Here is a 17,534-nt window from a genome sequence, read left to right on the forward strand (position 1 = left end):
ATTAGCTAATTTTCGTATTTCGTAATTCATGAAATATTCGTAGTTCGTTCAATTACGTTGCTATGCACAGCTTAGTAAGGAAGCGTTAGTTAAACAAACCGCTTTTACCAACATATTACCTTCTAAACTGTTTTATAGCTTGACTAACGTGTTTTTTTCCCACAAATTCTCTCGACAAAGCCTCAAAGTTGCTCTTCATTTTCGTTCGCGTACGTAAGGGATACGCCCCGTACTGTACGAGGCCTGCACCGTTGTGCTAAATGCCTGAAAACCTCAAGGGGAAGGTAGTCTGAGGAAAGTCACCACAACCGTATTTCAGTCCGCCGAAAAGAAACCACCTCAGAGCAAAGTTCACCTGTGCAGAAGGCAGAAGTTTAATACAGACTTCATTTCACTTTTACTTCTTACGTAAAAGCTGCTTTTACCATCATTAAACGATTTTGCTCACGTGGGTGCGTACGGACAAACATAGATAGGTAGATAGGTACACACACACACACACTTTTACGAAAACAATTTCAGTAACAAGGCCGGCTGTGGGCGCGCGCCTGGTTAAAAAAATAACGTAAATGATCTAAACCAAGCAGTGTAATGAAAACTGTAGCTATATCTGTAGTGAATGCTCTATTAGAGTACATTACAATGACTGCTAAAAGTGGTCCAGCCAATGCGGACTTTGTCACCGTGGGCTCTGGCCCAGGCGGCCCTGCTTAGTATTGCAGCCATATAGATTCTACTATGTGTGGTACAGTAATGCTGTCTTAGTATTAGAGCAGAAAATTAGGGGTGCCACTCAAAACTCAGGCTGCTCACCTGAATTGTTGAGCAATTTTTACCCAGGCAGCTGCCTCGATTGCCTCAATGGTAGCTATGCCACTGCCTTGGTGGTTGTTGGTGCTCCAGAAAGCACTCTAATCAACACAGAAGTCAAAAATAAATAAGAAATAAAACTATTAAATGGTGTCTGTATATCTATTACAGTTTTCCATGGAAACAGTGCTTTTCTAGTGATCAACCCACTACCACGACACTCAAAAAAGGCATGCTGCAATCTCATACAATAATGAGTTTGTATGGGCAAAAGAAAATGTTGGTGCGGGCGGTTGATGAGAAACAAGTTATCTCATTGTAGTAGCCTAACCGTTGCAGTCTAATCGGTCATAACACTTTCAAACTGTAGAGTCACATTACTGATCAAATAACAACACAAGTACGCATCTATGCTCAATAATATTATTATTATTTTTTATTACATTCTATTACCTAAATTAAAAGTCCCAAAGGCCATTGTGGCCAGAGTTTGGGTTTCAAATTGAAAGTTCTTTGTCAATGAGGTAAATCAACTTGAGGTGGGTTTCAACCATTCAGTGCTGGTCACTGTAAAGTGCTAATAATAAGGCCACTCTGTTTCCCGTCCTGGGCTCAGGCATATTTGCATGCGGGCGGGCGGTTCATTTTCATTATTTCATTATAAGATTGGCTAGCTTTTCAAGCCATTATTTGCCTGGCACAGCCAAAAAGGCTGCATAAAAGCATGCTTAAGCTTGTTCCTTCCTTTGTAAGTTGCAAAAACAACATAAACGTGAAGTTTGTGCTGACTTGATAGCACTGTTGAAACGTGAGCTGACGCTGTTTCAAGATGGCTTTACTGAGCCTATCAGTATGCAAGAATAACCGGAAAATAATGGAAGAATACGGAATAATGGAAGAATACGGAATAATGGAATATTTAGAGCTGGCAGTAACCAGATGCGGGCGGTGGACGGGAAACAGAGAATTTATTTGGAGCGGCCTAATAATAATAAATAATAAAAACCCCAACTGGAAAAATCAAATTATGCGTATAATTTTTTTTTTTCCTGGGGTAACCAGTACCCCTTGCCACCACCCCTAGCACTAGATGTTGAAGTGTTAGACAAAAATTGGACTGAGATTGAAGGGAGCAATTTAAATAATTAGGGGGAAGGCACCCGACCCTCTGATAGTACAAGGTCAAGTGCCCTATGGCTGATGGGGCGCCCCCCTAAGGCACGCAATCGTTGAGCGGAGCAACGAGAAGCTGATGCGACAACGTAGCCAAGCCGTATAATGCTATGATTGGCGTTAACCAATACTGAGCTCCGGTTCGATTCAGCAATCAAGCGAGGTTTTTAGTAGACGTACATGAACTAGCTAGCAGTCCTGCTATTAATCTCAGTGGTGAATTAGAATTGTTAAAGGTGAGTTTTGACACACAGTTTTAGCTATCAGTTTAAGATAAGCTATGGTGGGAAACTTAATCATCCACAAGTTTCTCCGTTTCGCTTTTGGCAACTTCTTTGTTCTTTCGGGATGATGCGAAATGTTTAACTTCTAGACCATTAATAAAGGCAATAGCTAGATATACTTCTAGCTGTTAATTTTATTTATGAACTTAAAGTTAGGGACGAACATTTATGCCTGTACGAGGTGTTTACCACTACCCTAGAACCTACAAAGTGAAAAGTTTTCAGTAGCTAAAGTATCCTAAAGTGAAACTGTGACGGGATACTAAATACCTAGACTATAGAAGAGCTGAAAAAAACCCTACCGCCCAGCTACAGTATTAACTGTACATTCGCGCACAGACTATGTTGAGGTAATACTAACTCTGACTGTTTGTTGGAAATTTTCCCCATAGCTATTTCGTGATAGTCAGTTTTACACCTATGCCTCTCCTACCACTCATATTCAGTTTCACCTTGGGACCTTTCCCTACTGCAACTGGCATATGAATCAATCATCCACCATGGACAGACAGTAGTAGCAATCCTCCAGACACCAAGATATCCCAATACGATCGTGGGGGGAGGACAAGACCACGTGTGAAGCACTAAAAAATATATTAAATGTCATATTACCTGTTGAAAGTACCTATAGATTGTACAACCAACGATTGTATTGTAATTCATTGATGACCACTGTTACTGTTGATGTGAAAGTCATGACTGCCATCATTGTAAGTCTAATTTCTCCATAACAGCAGTCTTTTTCCAATCATGATTTACACCATGACAAACAGCCAATTAAGTAGAACTAAAATATGTACCAAGCACCATTGAGCTCCTTCGTCTACTTTTTGTACAGGATTTATTCTGCAGCTCACATGAAATACTTTCAGTACTTGCACAACATTTAGCTGGCCAGGGTAATATTATATTAATACTTACACGTATATTAATAATATTATTATATTATATCAGTCAAGCACAATGTCCATAGCTAGAAAAGCTCCTAGCTTTTTTCACTTCATTTTGAATTAAAATAGTAAATGGTAAGAAAACTCTTGAAACTGTTTTTATACAAATTAACTTAGGCATTCCAACTCGATTATATAATTTTGGACTTTTTATATGCTCAACAGATAATGCTGATCTCAGAAATAATAGTCGTTGGGTTGGAATTTAGCATGCACAGTACTTTAGAACTGAAAAAAGGTTCTGTGGGGCTCCTCATACATTTTAAAGTAAAAATGGCACAAGTATAGGTAAGACATACAGTGCTAGGATTCCTTAGTGGATAAACAACCCTGAGGGATTGAATGATGCAATAATCACCTAGGAGGAAAACCAGAAAGCCAAGGTGATTATTACATCATTTTTTGCAGTTATTTATCCACTGAAGAAGAGGATATAATAAATTAAACCCCAGTGCGTGGGAGTATCAAAGCGCCGCGCTGGGTTATAACTACCATACAGCTAGACAGAGCGGCGCTGCTACTGTACGATATATTAGTTATCACCCAGTGATAACTAACTTATCACCCTGTTGCGGAGCCACTCAGTCTCTTTCGTGACATCATAATAACCGCGAATGGCATTGTTTACCAATGGAACAAAGAGCCAAATAAGGAAATATTGATACAAAACACACCAATACAGCATTTAAGACTACTTAAATCTTACAAGAAAACTGTTAATCCTTTACACAATAACACTACAAGTTACCAATACGATAGTTTAACAAATGTCAAGAATAGTACGTGACGATTTTCGCTCCAGCAATCACTCCCAACGATCACTATGGTGAAGAACTAACTTCCTCTAGCTTCATCGTTCTATCTTGGACTATGGTAGCCACTTGTTGGTCTTTATTTTTCTCTTGCACACCACGCGACACCACCATACCAATTTCTGACGAAGGCAAATCGTACCTGGAACCGCTGCTTCATAACACCGCCCTTCGCTACAGTTTGTAGGCAGTATGTAAGGTCTCTCTTGTAGCTACGAAGTAGAATCTCCACACAATTCGGACGAAATCTTGAGCACAGTGACAGGAACTCAAACCGGAACTTAATTTATTATCCGTAAACTTCTGCGCACTCCCGCGCACTGGGATATAAAACAGTTATATCCCGTATACTCAGATGATATCATTGTTATTACATTCGTCCTCGGCTCCGCCTCGGACTCGTGTAATAACAATGATATCACCCTCGTACCGGGATATAACTATAACTTATAACCAATGTGAGGAGCCAAGGTGATTATTGCATCATTCCTTTCAGTTGTTATCTGCTGAAGAATCCTAGCAATGCATTAAGCAGGCAATGCATTAAGCAGGCAATGGCCTGTATCTGGAATTTTTTTTAGGATAGTTATAAAAAACTGGAATCAAAACGGGGAACAAAACAAAACGAAATCAGCCTACAGTCTAGTGGAGGACAGTCACTATATTGTGCACAGTTACACTATAATCACTACCTGTTTATGCATAAAGCAATATTCCAGGTGGCAGATTTCTCTGCACGGCGCTTATCAATTAGAGATATCAAACACCTGCTCCTATCCGAAGGGTCTGGGGACTCTACAATAGAGAAGTTCTGTGCTTGGGTAGGTGAGCGTTGATTGTCCCTTGACCACTTTCATAAGAGGAGTGAATAGGAATAACTACTTGATTATTACAAACCGTTTTAATATGGTAATGATTGGCTGCAGTGGGTTGACGAGTCTGAAGCCATGCCTTTAAGAGAGGGATGAAGCCATCTGTGGATATTATGGCACACCTCTTATGAAAGTGGTTAAGGGACAACCAACACTCACCTACCCAAGCACAGAACTTCTCTATTGTAGAGTCCCCAGACCCCAAGCCAGACCCTTCGGATAGAAGCAGGCATTTGATATCTCTAATCAATAAGCGCCGTGCAGACCACCTGGAGTCTTGCTTGATGCATAAACAGGCAGTGCGTGCATATATTATAGTGTAACTGTGTATAATGTAGTGATTGTCCTCCACTAGACTGTAGGTTGATTTCGTTTCATTTCGTTTTGTTTCCTGTTTTGATTCTGGTTTTTATAACTATCCATTTTGTTAGCAATCCATGCCACAAAGTATGCAATTTGTTTGTCAAAATCTGTGTGTTATACTCTTTGGAATGCCATTGTCTAATTGAACTAGGAAGCCATCTGGAAACCTGGACTGTCTTGAAACTGCAGTTATTTCTAGCTGCAAGTTTGTACATGCAATAAAGTAACTTCAGGGTTTATTGAATCTCAGTGATCTTTGCATGCTTCGTGGTGAGCAAATACGTATGTTTCACCTACTGCACACTTTTTAAGATAATGGTGTATATGCCCATAGGAAAATGGCTAATTAAAAGTTAAAGGTAAACAACTACAGTGGAAGTGTCACAATGATGCAACAATTTACTAAAGTGGAGTTGTAGTTTCCATTATGGCATTGTTATGATGAAATAGCCTTGGTTGTACTTTTTAGTTGGCGACACAACCATCATAAATTATTGTGTAGCTGAAAATCACTAACATGAGCAAAGTAATAACACACTTTAAAGTAAACACCAGTGAATGAATACCTTCCATTTGACAGTATGTTTTCAAAGTATTCAGAATCAGCATACATTAAAAGGCTTTAAAAGGTTTTAAAGCAACGCAAAACTTACTTACTGTAGGTGTAACATATCCAATAAAACACCATGATCACTATGAGGACAAACTCCATAATTTTGTGTGAATGTATTTGCGAAAAGGGGTCTCACAGCCTTTCTAAATTTCCATGTTTGATGAGTTATAACTCATCATGTGTTTAACCTATTGTTGTAAAATTACATTCAGGAATAGTACTATGTTAGGAGTATATGGTGACCAAATTTCAGGCTGGTACCATACTACACACTGACTAACTGATTGACTGACTAACTGAATAACTGATTGATGCCTTCAGACAAGTGTAACTCGATAACGGCTAAGGCTATGGGCTTGATTTTTTCACTATTCAACGTTACTTCAGCCCTAGAGGTGCCTTTTGGGATACCGCAGTGCGTACAATGATGGAGTGGGTACACTGCATTCTTCATGGGTTTACCAGTATCCTCCTTTGTGTCCCATTCATCTTTGCTGACAGCGAAGTGTCGATTTGGCGGTAGCACATGATGGCTTCTCTTCGTCACGTTTCACAGTGGCTACTTTGATTGCAGATGTGCTTTTCGACCAGTTGTTGATTCGTAATGCTGTGTAACAGGTTGAACATAGCTGACAACGAAGCGTAATGAATACTTCACTTAATGGATAGCTGGGGCACATGGTGCCATTTCTTTATTGCTGCTGCTGCTGCTAAATGGAACAAGATCAGGATTCATTCTGAAAAGACAATTGGAAGCTTAAAAAGCATAATAGACTCCTGCCTAAACATGGGAGGCCTGATTTCATGGTATGTTGCACATTGTAAGAATCTTTGTTGGGTCGGTCCACTGTCTCAGCTGGTGTAGATGCTGTTAAACTGGCTGAGTAGGATAAGATAAGGACATTTATCATGATGAGTTTTTGCAATCCAAAATTGTCTTTGTTCCTCTGGCAGTTGAGTTATTAGGGCCGTACTGTTCAACGTACGTATTTAGCCTGTAATTGCTGCAAGGATGACCTCCATCTCTTATGGCCTTGTTTTATGTCATTTTCTGGAGCAATAGTTTTTCTGTGACATTACAATGATCAATGTTTTCTACATCTTTTCAGTTTGTTGCATGTGTGAATGCTACTAACAACTTTTACTATTACAGTATCAGTACATGAATATTATGTATATAATTTACTACCAAGAAATTCCTTACATATATTTATAGTCAGTTCACATTCACTTGAGTTCTTGTTTCTTGTTAACAACTCTTGCAAGCAAGTGATTACTGTAGTAGTACTGTGAAGCACTTTTTAATGCCAAAACTGTATCAAAAAGCTAGTGCTTTGATACGGTTAAGTTATGAGGCTATAAAAATACCCCATACATTAGATGATCACCAAATTTAGTATAGATAATTCTAGGGATTCAAACGTACTGTACCTTTTTATATATTAGTAGGGGCTCAGGTGAACATGAACTGACTAGGTATATACATTTTTTGGTAGACGTATGTATGTATAATTGTGTTTGTTTAATTTCAGGATGGCAGATCTTGAAGATAAAGTTCCATTGTTATCAGATAATGACAATGATCAAAGTATGGAGAATAACAAGAGTAAATAATAAAAGAGAGAGTGTCTAACTCCAGTATGGGCCATCAAAAATGACAGCCACAAGTCTTTCTGGATATTGTAGTAAATTCACGCTTATGATATAAGTGCTGATTGAGTGAGTTAACACTTTAGGAGGTGGTGACTTTGAGTAGCCCCTTGAAAGTTACTGTATGGAAGTCAAAGTATGTTAATACCCTTCCTGTAAATTCAAAGGAAGCTTGTGGACTTGTGGCTGTCATTTTGGATGACCCATACTGGAGCCCATATGAGCAGTAGTGTTGCGAACCAGTATGGAAAAACTGGTTATTAACCAGTATTGTCTAGGTCAAGCCGATTATTGGCTAAGAAGCCTTTAAACTGGTTTTTCCCACCCTCTTGGTAAACCATAAATTACCCCTGTTGACAAGTGTTAACATCATAACATAACCTCAAAGCATGTGTAAACATGTGATTTTAATAGCTGTTATTGTAAGACAGGATGTTGATTGCCATTGTGGTACCACCCTAAGGCTTCCAACAGGCATGTTTAGTAGCATAATGTCTGCAAATTTACAATCAGACAATAACTGGTCAATATCCAATTATTCACCTTCCAATAACTGGTTTTAGTAAACTCTGCAGGTTCATAGCACTAATGAGCAGAGCCCATATAATGGTTCTTGATAATAGTAGAACAGTTTATTGTAAAAATGAATGTTCTGTGCTCCGTGGAACCACCCTTGCAGGACTCTGCCTGTAAAGGACACTCTACATACATTTAACCTCTTAATTGGGGACTTATGGTCCCTATAGACCTTTACCAATGCAATTTTACCTCTAAAAGAGGACAACCTCCTTGTAGCAATAAAATTGTAATCAAAATTTCATCTGTATAATTATGATATCTCTTATGCTGTAGACCTTTACCCATAAAATGCATAGTTAAATTATCGCCAAACGGATTTCAATATTATTACTATTTGCAATCCATTTGGTCTTGAAAAAGTATCCATGTGATGTACAATTGTCTTAAAGCATACATCATGTGGTGACTACTTCAAGTGACATAGATGTAGTAAAGGCTTCTTCAAACAACAAGCTGTAGCTTCAAGAAGTGCTTCCAGACAAACAGAGCAACTGTAGTGCAAATTGTATTAGTACTTTAAGTTTCATTATACTGCAGGGTTCATACTGTACCTTTACGGTTCCTGTAAATGTGCTGCATTACACTCTGATAGCCCTCCAAATTTGAAGTAAATTGACTAAAGCACACATGAGTTACAGTAAGTGGTACGAAAAGAGGATAAGAAAAAGTTAGAACAATTTGAAAGTGCATATCTCAGTGATGCTCAGTTTAAATTTAAACAGGAGGTACCCTGATCTGAGGGAATTTCCATAGCAACAATGGTTAAAGTTCATTCAGAAACTATTGAGCTATGGATGCATTAAAACGGTGTTTTCTTGGTTCCTGTAACATACATTCTTATCTATTGCACATCCACACTTTTGTTTGTCTATTCAGGCTTTACAGCACAAGTGCTGAAGGTCTGTACAACACTGGTCCTACAGCCTGTTTAAAATGTTTCATTGTACTTGGCAGCATGACACACTTCTTGATATGTAATGTAGAACTGATTAGGCTTTAGCCTATTATGCTCAAAAATATTCTAATATTATTATTCTTTCTGGCAATTTTTTTTAATTTGCTTTTGTATAATTTTATGAATAACAATTGTTTGTATAGATAATCAGTGGCATAGCTAGCCCAGAAGGGTTGGTTTGGCACCATTGTATGCATATATACAGGCTGCAGCAAGCATGCTGTAGCTAGTGGGATCTGGGGGAATGTCCCCTAGGAAAATTTTTAAAATTACATGCTGGGATTCAATTTGGTGGCATTTTGCAGTTAAAATTTGTCATCTCTAGTAGGACACTAACTGTACGTATGTTTTGTTTGTATAATAATTATTGTTAGTTACATAGCTGTAGGATAGCTACGTACGGTGAGTATACCTGAATTGGTAGGGCACTGGAACTGATTGGTTGGACCTGTACCCTACCAGTACCCACCTTAGCTATGCCAGTTTAGATAACCACACACATTTGAGTGCAAATTTGGCTGTTACGAGTACAATTATTCTATAATTGCACAAAAATATGTGTGGTTGCCTAATAATCATATAGTGACCACCCTTCATGGGTTTGTAGTACACATCTATCCAGTTCTATGTGGCCATTAACTTCTACCAGGTGATTGCATCATTCTTCTTTGTATTACATCATTTGTTGTTGCACTTAAAAGGCTTCACATGTCAGCAATTTTGATTGGCTCTCAAAATGTCTACATATGTTGCAATTGAAAGGCTTCAATTGTCAGCTTATTGATTGCCTATTCGTTATAACACATTCTTGTTGCACTTAAAAGGCTTCTATTGTTCAGCTCTCTTTACAGTGCAATTACAGAAACAAGGCCATGCGATTAGGGATTAATTGCACTCCTACTATTGAGACTATTGTATGGCAAACTAAATCACCATGTGATTATGCTATGAAAAGAAATGAATTATGATATAGACATTTTTATGAAATAATGGCTGTGAAGTCACTCTCTAGAGTTCCTATGCATACATATACATAAAATTGACAAGGAGATAATATCCTGATCGCCTGGCAGACTCCTGTGAGTGATTTAACATAATCAGATGGCTGCAGGTTCAAGGCTGCACAGGTCCAATCTTGAATTTTTCTCTTCAAACATAGAATGTAGGACCAGGGGTCATCTTCAGTACTTGTGCTGTAAAGCCTTAATAAATAAATTTTAAAAGGGGGTCATTAAAGATTAAGTTGGCAATACCACAATATCAAAAGAAAAATGTCACAAAGAAACTTTTTGTGCCCACATGCCCTGTTTTCTCAGGGCCAGTCACAAATATGACTGAATTTTGGAAAATTACCCATATAGGTGCACATGACAATTGTGGTTAGCGGGATGTTGATAAGAGCAGGGCACAGTTTTGAAAATATTTCAAGAATTTTTTTGAAATTTAAGGTATTTATAATGGCTTAAAACTATCAACAAAATTAGATTTGCACTATAAAGTTTGTGATTTGATCATTAATATTTTAGGTGTCAAATGTGCCTGTATGGGTGATTTTCCAAAATTCAGTCACAAATTATCATACAGTAAAATAGTACTGTATAGTAGGGACCACAAAGGAGTAGGCATGGCCCACGAAATAACATCTTCCAAAACCAGCCTCAATTTTCCCTTACAACGATGAGGCAGTTTTGGTTAGGTAAAACTAAGCCCAAACAAGCTTTCAGATTGACCTGAAATGCTTTCAACAAGTTACTACAGAATATTTAAATATATATATTATTTAACGGAACTTTCTACTAACTGATTTCCTGACTGACTGACCAATGCTTTCAGACAAGCTTAAGTTGATAACAGCTAATTTATATATAAAAGCTATATACATGCTTGACTTTTTCACTGTTTGACATCGCTTCAGCTTGAAAGGTGCCTTTTGGCATACCTCAGTACATATGATGCATTCTTTATAGTCTTACCAGTATCCTCCTTTGTGTCTGATTCTTCTTTGCTGACAGCAAAAAGTGTCAGTTTGGTGGTACCACATGATGGCTTCCCTTTGTAACAGAAATTGTACGTATTTTTCATAGTGGCTACTTCGATTGCAGAGGTGCTTTACGAACAGTTCTTGATTCATAATGCTGTGTAACGGGTTGAACATAGCTGACAACAAAGTGTAATAGATACTCCACTTTTCAGACGATAATTGATATAGCTGGGGCATGTGGCACCATTTCAGATGCGGAATGTGTGGGTTCACCAGCCATAATATAGTTAACAAACAAGTACGTACACACAGGAAATTCCAAATTTTTTATGTGTATTTGTATAAGGTTTTACAATCATTTGATACACTATTCCTATGTATAGATGGTTCTACTGACTCCCTTAATGCTACTGATAAAACATCAACAGCAGTTGGTGACCAGAGTGAATCACCACCTGAATATCATGCCGTTGTTAATGATGTTCCAATAACAAACTCCACAAATAGTTATCTTTATCCTCAAACAGAACTACGTCCAATGACTGATGGTGGTGGTCAGCATAATGTGACAGTTGTAGTGACCCAGGTAAGCTGTTGGCTACATTGACAGCTTTCTACATAACTAAAAATGCTGGAAATCAGTCTAACATGTAATTGTAAAGTACATACAACACATCACGCAACATTAACTTGCCTTAATGTATTATTAATTGGCAGTATCATTAAAACATTTAGTGTATACAGTAGTTCAAAAGGAGAGATATTCAAAATGCTCACATATTGACGCTATTCAAAAATATTAATGATGCAGTGTGTACATGATGATGTATTTATGGATACTTTTATGTAGTTTAAGCCAAATTTTCAGTTTTCCATCCTCTACCATGACGTACAGTGTATAAGGAATAGTTGCACGTGGGTGATACTAGTATTTCAATATTATCCATTTAAAAATTCAATCGCTTTAATATTGGACAACCATCCTAAATGCATTTATCTTTTATAACAAAGGATTAACTCGCTGACTCATTCTCAAAGAACATTTTCACTCTCAATATTACATGAATATAATCCAAACTATGGTATAATCCAAAATACGGTATAAAGATCAGAAATGAAATATAACAGATAGAATAGAAATAATATATTATGCTGTACTATATAAATAAATACTGTTTAAAATGTATTTTAGAATTACATCACTGATCAGAAAATTAGCTGGTTGTTGAATGTATTAATTAACCAATAAAACCTTGACAATTCCCATGTAAAGGCTTTCTGAAAATTGATTGTGTTGTTGAATGAAGATGTGCTTTGTCACAAGTGATAGGACTGCTATGTTGTGGCTTAGCTTTTGACACACACTAACTTTTATAGAGTGAAAAGAAAACAATTATAAGTAGGGACCCGCCGATTATGCTCATAATTTTACCTATTATGCTATGCTGCACTGCTCAAAAATTCACCTATTATGCTTAAATTAATGCTCAATATTTACCTATTATGCTCGATTATGCTCAATGTTCATGCCTTAGTTCATATGCTTTGCTACTAGTTTAACACTATATAGAAAGAAAGAAATGAGTGGCTGGAACACAAATAATAAATTCTTGCTGCATGCCTGTATGTAAGAGACAAGATCGATATACTCTAATAGAACAGTCAGTTTGATGATTGTTCTATTAGAGTTACTGACTGCTCTATTAGAGTATATCGATCTTATTTTGCAATTGTCATTTTTTCAGCAAGAGTTTACACCATCGTACAAATATTTAACCTATTATGCTGGCATTATACTCAATGCTTTTAGGTACCTATTATGCTCAAAATTATGCCAGCATAATCGGCGGGTCCCTAATTATAAGAAGTCACAAATGAATTGAGCAAAAATGCACTGTAAATCTCACAGTCAAAATGACTGATCAACGACATGTGAATAGCTGATGACTCCATCTGATACAAAGCAATTCAGTTATAGTTTACCATTTACAGGTAATTGACAGAACATGTACACTTGCAATATAAATGTAAGCATAACCACAAAACTAGGTGTAGCCCACAGTTTTCCATGTACACTGAGTGGTGTGATTGTATGTGCTAAGTGGCACATGTTCATTTCACTTCACCAAAATTAAAATTAAATATTATTTAAAATATTGAATGTCTATGTTTTTGTGGCTTATTACCATTTCCACTGTACCATTAATAATAGTAACTGGCTTCTTTCAAAGAATTCATGGCTTAGATCAGCTCTTGCTCAACTCCGTTCGATGTGCTATTGATGCCACCATCTTGAAAAGTAATTAAATTATGTCATTTACAGTATCAGTTAGTGTTGGGCATTTATACAGTAGCTTTAGCAATACAAGTCTGATATTACCAAAATAGGGCTGTACCAATGCTAGTATTGGTATCAGTGCATCACTGATTAGCGTACACAATTGCCTACTTGCTGCATTTTATGTAACGTAACTAAGTTAGTATTCTTAACATGTTGTCTCTATTTTATAGCCAGCTGGTGTGGTGTATCAGAACAATGTTTCACGTCCTGGGCAGGAGTATACTATAGCACTAAGTGTGCTCTTTATTTGCTCTGCAGTGGCATGCTGCTTCTTCTGGCCTACTGCATTGTGTGCCTGCATAGCAACTTGTTCGGTAAGTGGGAACACAAATGTTATATGTGCACGCACAGTACATGTTAGTATTATTGAAGACAACACCTTTTCTGTTTTATAAGGAAAATAGTTCTATGACTAACATGCATATTTATGTGCAATGTGTTGTTATAAACTGGATCCCTCGCTTATTATCTTAACAGAAGTGTTAAGGTTTATAGCTACCCAGACAGAGATTTATTCAAATTTTCATTCAAATTGCACATTAGCTAAGAAATCATTCTAACAGAATATGTGACTGGATTTGACAAAACCAGGCTTCCACACACATTCAATTCTTTGCCTTTAACCTACTGTAACTTGATCACCCAACATGCTATTGCCCTGGAATTTTCACACGTTCCTTTCATACAATTAAGAAACAGCAGGTCCAAATATGAAACTGATTGTATACATCTACAATGAGTTATGTTCCTTCAAAGTCATTAAATTGGATGTGTGTGGAAGCCTGGTTTTGTCAAATCCGGTCACATATGAACTTTTACATCCAGAATCAGATAATTCCAGCATTAAATTAAAAGAGGTCCAATTCACAATTTTTGTACTCCACAATAACTGTAATTCATGTAGTTGAGATATCAGTTTGATTTACAAAATTAATGCCATTATTTTTGGTGCTAATAGCTGATTTTAAATGTGATTTTTATTGCATCCATAATTCACGATCAATAAATGTAACTCACCCACATACAGAGTAATGCATATTTACATAAAATTTGTATAATTATATTGTGGTCTCTATATAATTTGTACAGGTTTATCACTTGGCAGCTAATGGTAAAGATCCACGTCCATCAATAGTGGTAGCTATTATATTAATCATTATTAGTTTTGTTGTTGGAATCGCTTTATCAATTTGGTACATTTCAACTCCTAACAGTGACTAACTTGACTGATAACTACACTGTAATATGATCCAGCGTTGTAGAATTTGTACTTTGTAATGCTGCTTAAACTATGGCATACTATGCAGTGTTGGTATAATGTTAAATATGCTTACTACAGTGAAACCTGTGTATTGGGGAACAAGGTACGGTATCCTGATTTAGTTTGGGACCATTACCAAGTGCCCAGATTGTGCAGGTGTCTTCGTTTTCAAAGTGTCCCGATTACAACAAGTTCCACTGTATAGTTAGTGGTAGCTACAAGTACATTCAACATATTTCATCATGACATTAAGGAACAATTATATTGAAGATATAATACATAGACAATCACTGTCATTCTTAAATAGAGTTTGGAGATAATTTAGTTTTAAAAAATTATCGTTGTAATAATAAAAAAGTGATGCCTATTTATGATCTATCAAAATAAGGCCACTTGTCTTGATCAAGATCAAGATCCTATCAAGATCAAGCATTGTTTCAGGCCAGAAAGTTAGCCTAACCCAATGCTGGCAGGCACCTGATTATTCATTACATACACCTGACTGTTTTATTAGAGCTGAATGCTCTATTAGAGTATCTGTTTGATCTTTTATTAATTCATTGCATTATTTGTCTCACTCTTGTACAGAAGTACAGAATATACATCTGCAGATGTCTTGTTCAGATATACATCTGCAGATGTTCAATGTGATCATTAAATAGTTTGCACAGTTAGTAACTAGTTAATAAATAATAGCAAGACTGAAGGTATTGTGCCATGCTTGGTCAATTAAAGTTATTATAACGGAATAAAATTAAATATCCTCGCATCAATCAGAAGCCAATTGCAATAGAAGGTACAAAACTTGATGTATATTTACTTTTGTTTGGCAATGTTTGCTTGTTCCTGGACTTTGTGTTTGAATAATGTGTCTTGCATAGAGCACATAATTATGTGACTGGGTTTGCAAAAACGGGTTTTCCACACACATGCAATATACCAGATTTGACGGATCATAACTTCAGATCACGATAAGCTATTGCCTTGAAATTTGGACTGTAGTGAGAACCAACATAGGTTAATTGATGAAAAAACTTTGAGGTTTGTATGTGCTTTGACAAATGTGTATTTGTATGTGTTTGTTTGTATGTGTTTGTATGTGGTCCTCCAAATCCATAGAATCAGATGTGTGTGGAAGACCGGACCCCTTTTCGCAAATCTGGTCACATATTAAGCATTCTGCAAAACTGTTTTTGTGCTAATGATATGGATGTTTTTGCTGTGACTAAGAAATTCATAACATCCCTTACAATGTGACAATATATTACAGCTGCAGGATTCATCATCATTCACTAGTACACAAGCACAGTTACTGTTGTGAATAGCATATAACATTCACTATGATAAGTTCTTCCATCTGATTCAGCTCCACACACTTTATCACTTAACTGAGGAGTGTTACAGGAACATGGAGCAACACAACAACCACTAACATCTGTAATACTAACTAAAGTCACTACCAGCTTGCGGTAACAGCTGTTTGTTGTTCTGTAATAAGTTGGGAATCAGCTAACACTATCAACTATTGATAACACTGTTCTTATAATTACCACTGGAACAGAATCCCAGCTTTGGTTACACTTAAAGTACATATAAAAGTAGCTACTAGCTAGGTGTTATGATACGTAGTTGAAGAATTACTAGAATATTATTGATTTAGAGCTTTGGGCCAATTTTAACAGTTGATACAGCTCAGCAGAATTTGCTCTCGAGCTACACAATTAGCTGTATTCCATTTCATTGCATAATATACATATGGTGGGAAAAAAAGAATAGCTTATAATTGGAGACTTTAATAAGACTACTACAGATATTTTTGAATATTAATTAAGAAGCTTCCTTGTCATTTTACAAACAATTTTGTACAGTGTACCAATTCCAAAGTAAATACATACAGTAAATGAAGCACCTAAATGCAGTATAATTAATATAATATACATAATAGATTCAATGATCAACCATTAAAAGCATTCCTTCTCTTGCTGCTGCTTATATATACTGCTTGTTGCTGCTGCTGCTGCTGCTGCTTATATATACTGCTTGTTGCTGCTGCTGCTGCTGCTGCTGCTGCTGCTGCTGCTGCTGCTGCTGCTGCTGCTGCTGCTGCTGCTGCTGCTGCTGCTGCTGCTGCTGCTGCTGCTGCTGCTGCTGCTGCTGCTGCTGCTGCTGCTGCTGCTGCTGCTGCTGCTGCTGCTGCTGCTGCTGCTGCTGCTGCTGCTGCTGCTGCTGCTGCTGCTGCTGCTGCTGCTGCTGCTGCTGCTGCTGCTGCTGCTGCTGCTGCTGCTGCTGCTGCTGCTGCTGCTGCTGCTGCTGCTGCTGCTGCTGCTGCTGCTGCTGCTGCTGCTGCTGCTGCTGCTGCTGCTGCTGCTGCTGCTGCTGCTGCTGCTGCTGCTGCTGCTGCTGCTGCTGCTGCTGCTGCTGCTGCTGCTGCTGCTGCTGCTGCTGCTGCTGCTGCTGCTGCTGCTGCTGCTGCTGCTGCTGCTGCTGCTGCTGCTGCTGCTGCTGCTGCTGCTGCTGCTGCTGCTGCTGCTGCTGCTGCTGCTGCTGCTGCTGCTGCTGCTGCTGCTGCTGCTGCTGCTGCTGCTGCTGCTGCTGCTGCTGCTGCTGCTGCTGCTGCTGCTGCTGCTGCTGCTGCTGCTGCTGCTGCTGCTGCTGCTGCTGCTGCTGCTGCTGCTGCTGCTGCTGCTGCTGCTGCTGCTGCTGCTGCTGCTGCTGCTGCTGCTGCTGCTGCTGCTGCTGCTGCTGCTGCTGCTGCTGCTGCTGCTGCTGCTGCTGCTGCTGCTGCTGCTGCTGCTGCTGCTGCTGCTGCTGCTGCTGCTGCTGCTGCTGCTGCTGCTGCTGCTGCTGCTGCTGCTGCTGCTGCTGCTGCTGCTGCTGCTGCTGCTGCTGC

The 17,534-nt window shown here is 38.2% G+C and overlaps 1 protein-coding gene across 1 annotated transcript; it reads left to right on the forward strand.

The window, feature by feature from the left end:
* The first annotated feature begins 2,011 nt into the window (after positions 1-2,011).
* LOC136246586 (uncharacterized) lies at positions 2,012-14,727 on the forward strand. Its single transcript, XM_066038080.1, has 5 exons — positions 2,012-2,219; positions 7,410-7,465; positions 11,426-11,628; positions 13,554-13,697; positions 14,473-14,727. Exons 2-5 carry the CDS (start codon positions 7,411-7,413, stop codon positions 14,602-14,604), a joined length of 534 nt encoding a protein of 177 aa, XP_065894152.1. The 5' UTR covers positions 2,012-2,219; position 7,410; the 3' UTR covers positions 14,605-14,727.
* Positions 14,728-17,534: the final 2,807 nt, after the last annotated feature.

Source organism: Dysidea avara, chromosome 2 (assembly GCF_963678975.1).
Source record: "Dysidea avara chromosome 2, odDysAvar1.4, whole genome shotgun sequence".
NCBI lineage: Eukaryota > Metazoa > Porifera > Demospongiae > Dictyoceratida > Dysideidae > Dysidea > Dysidea avara.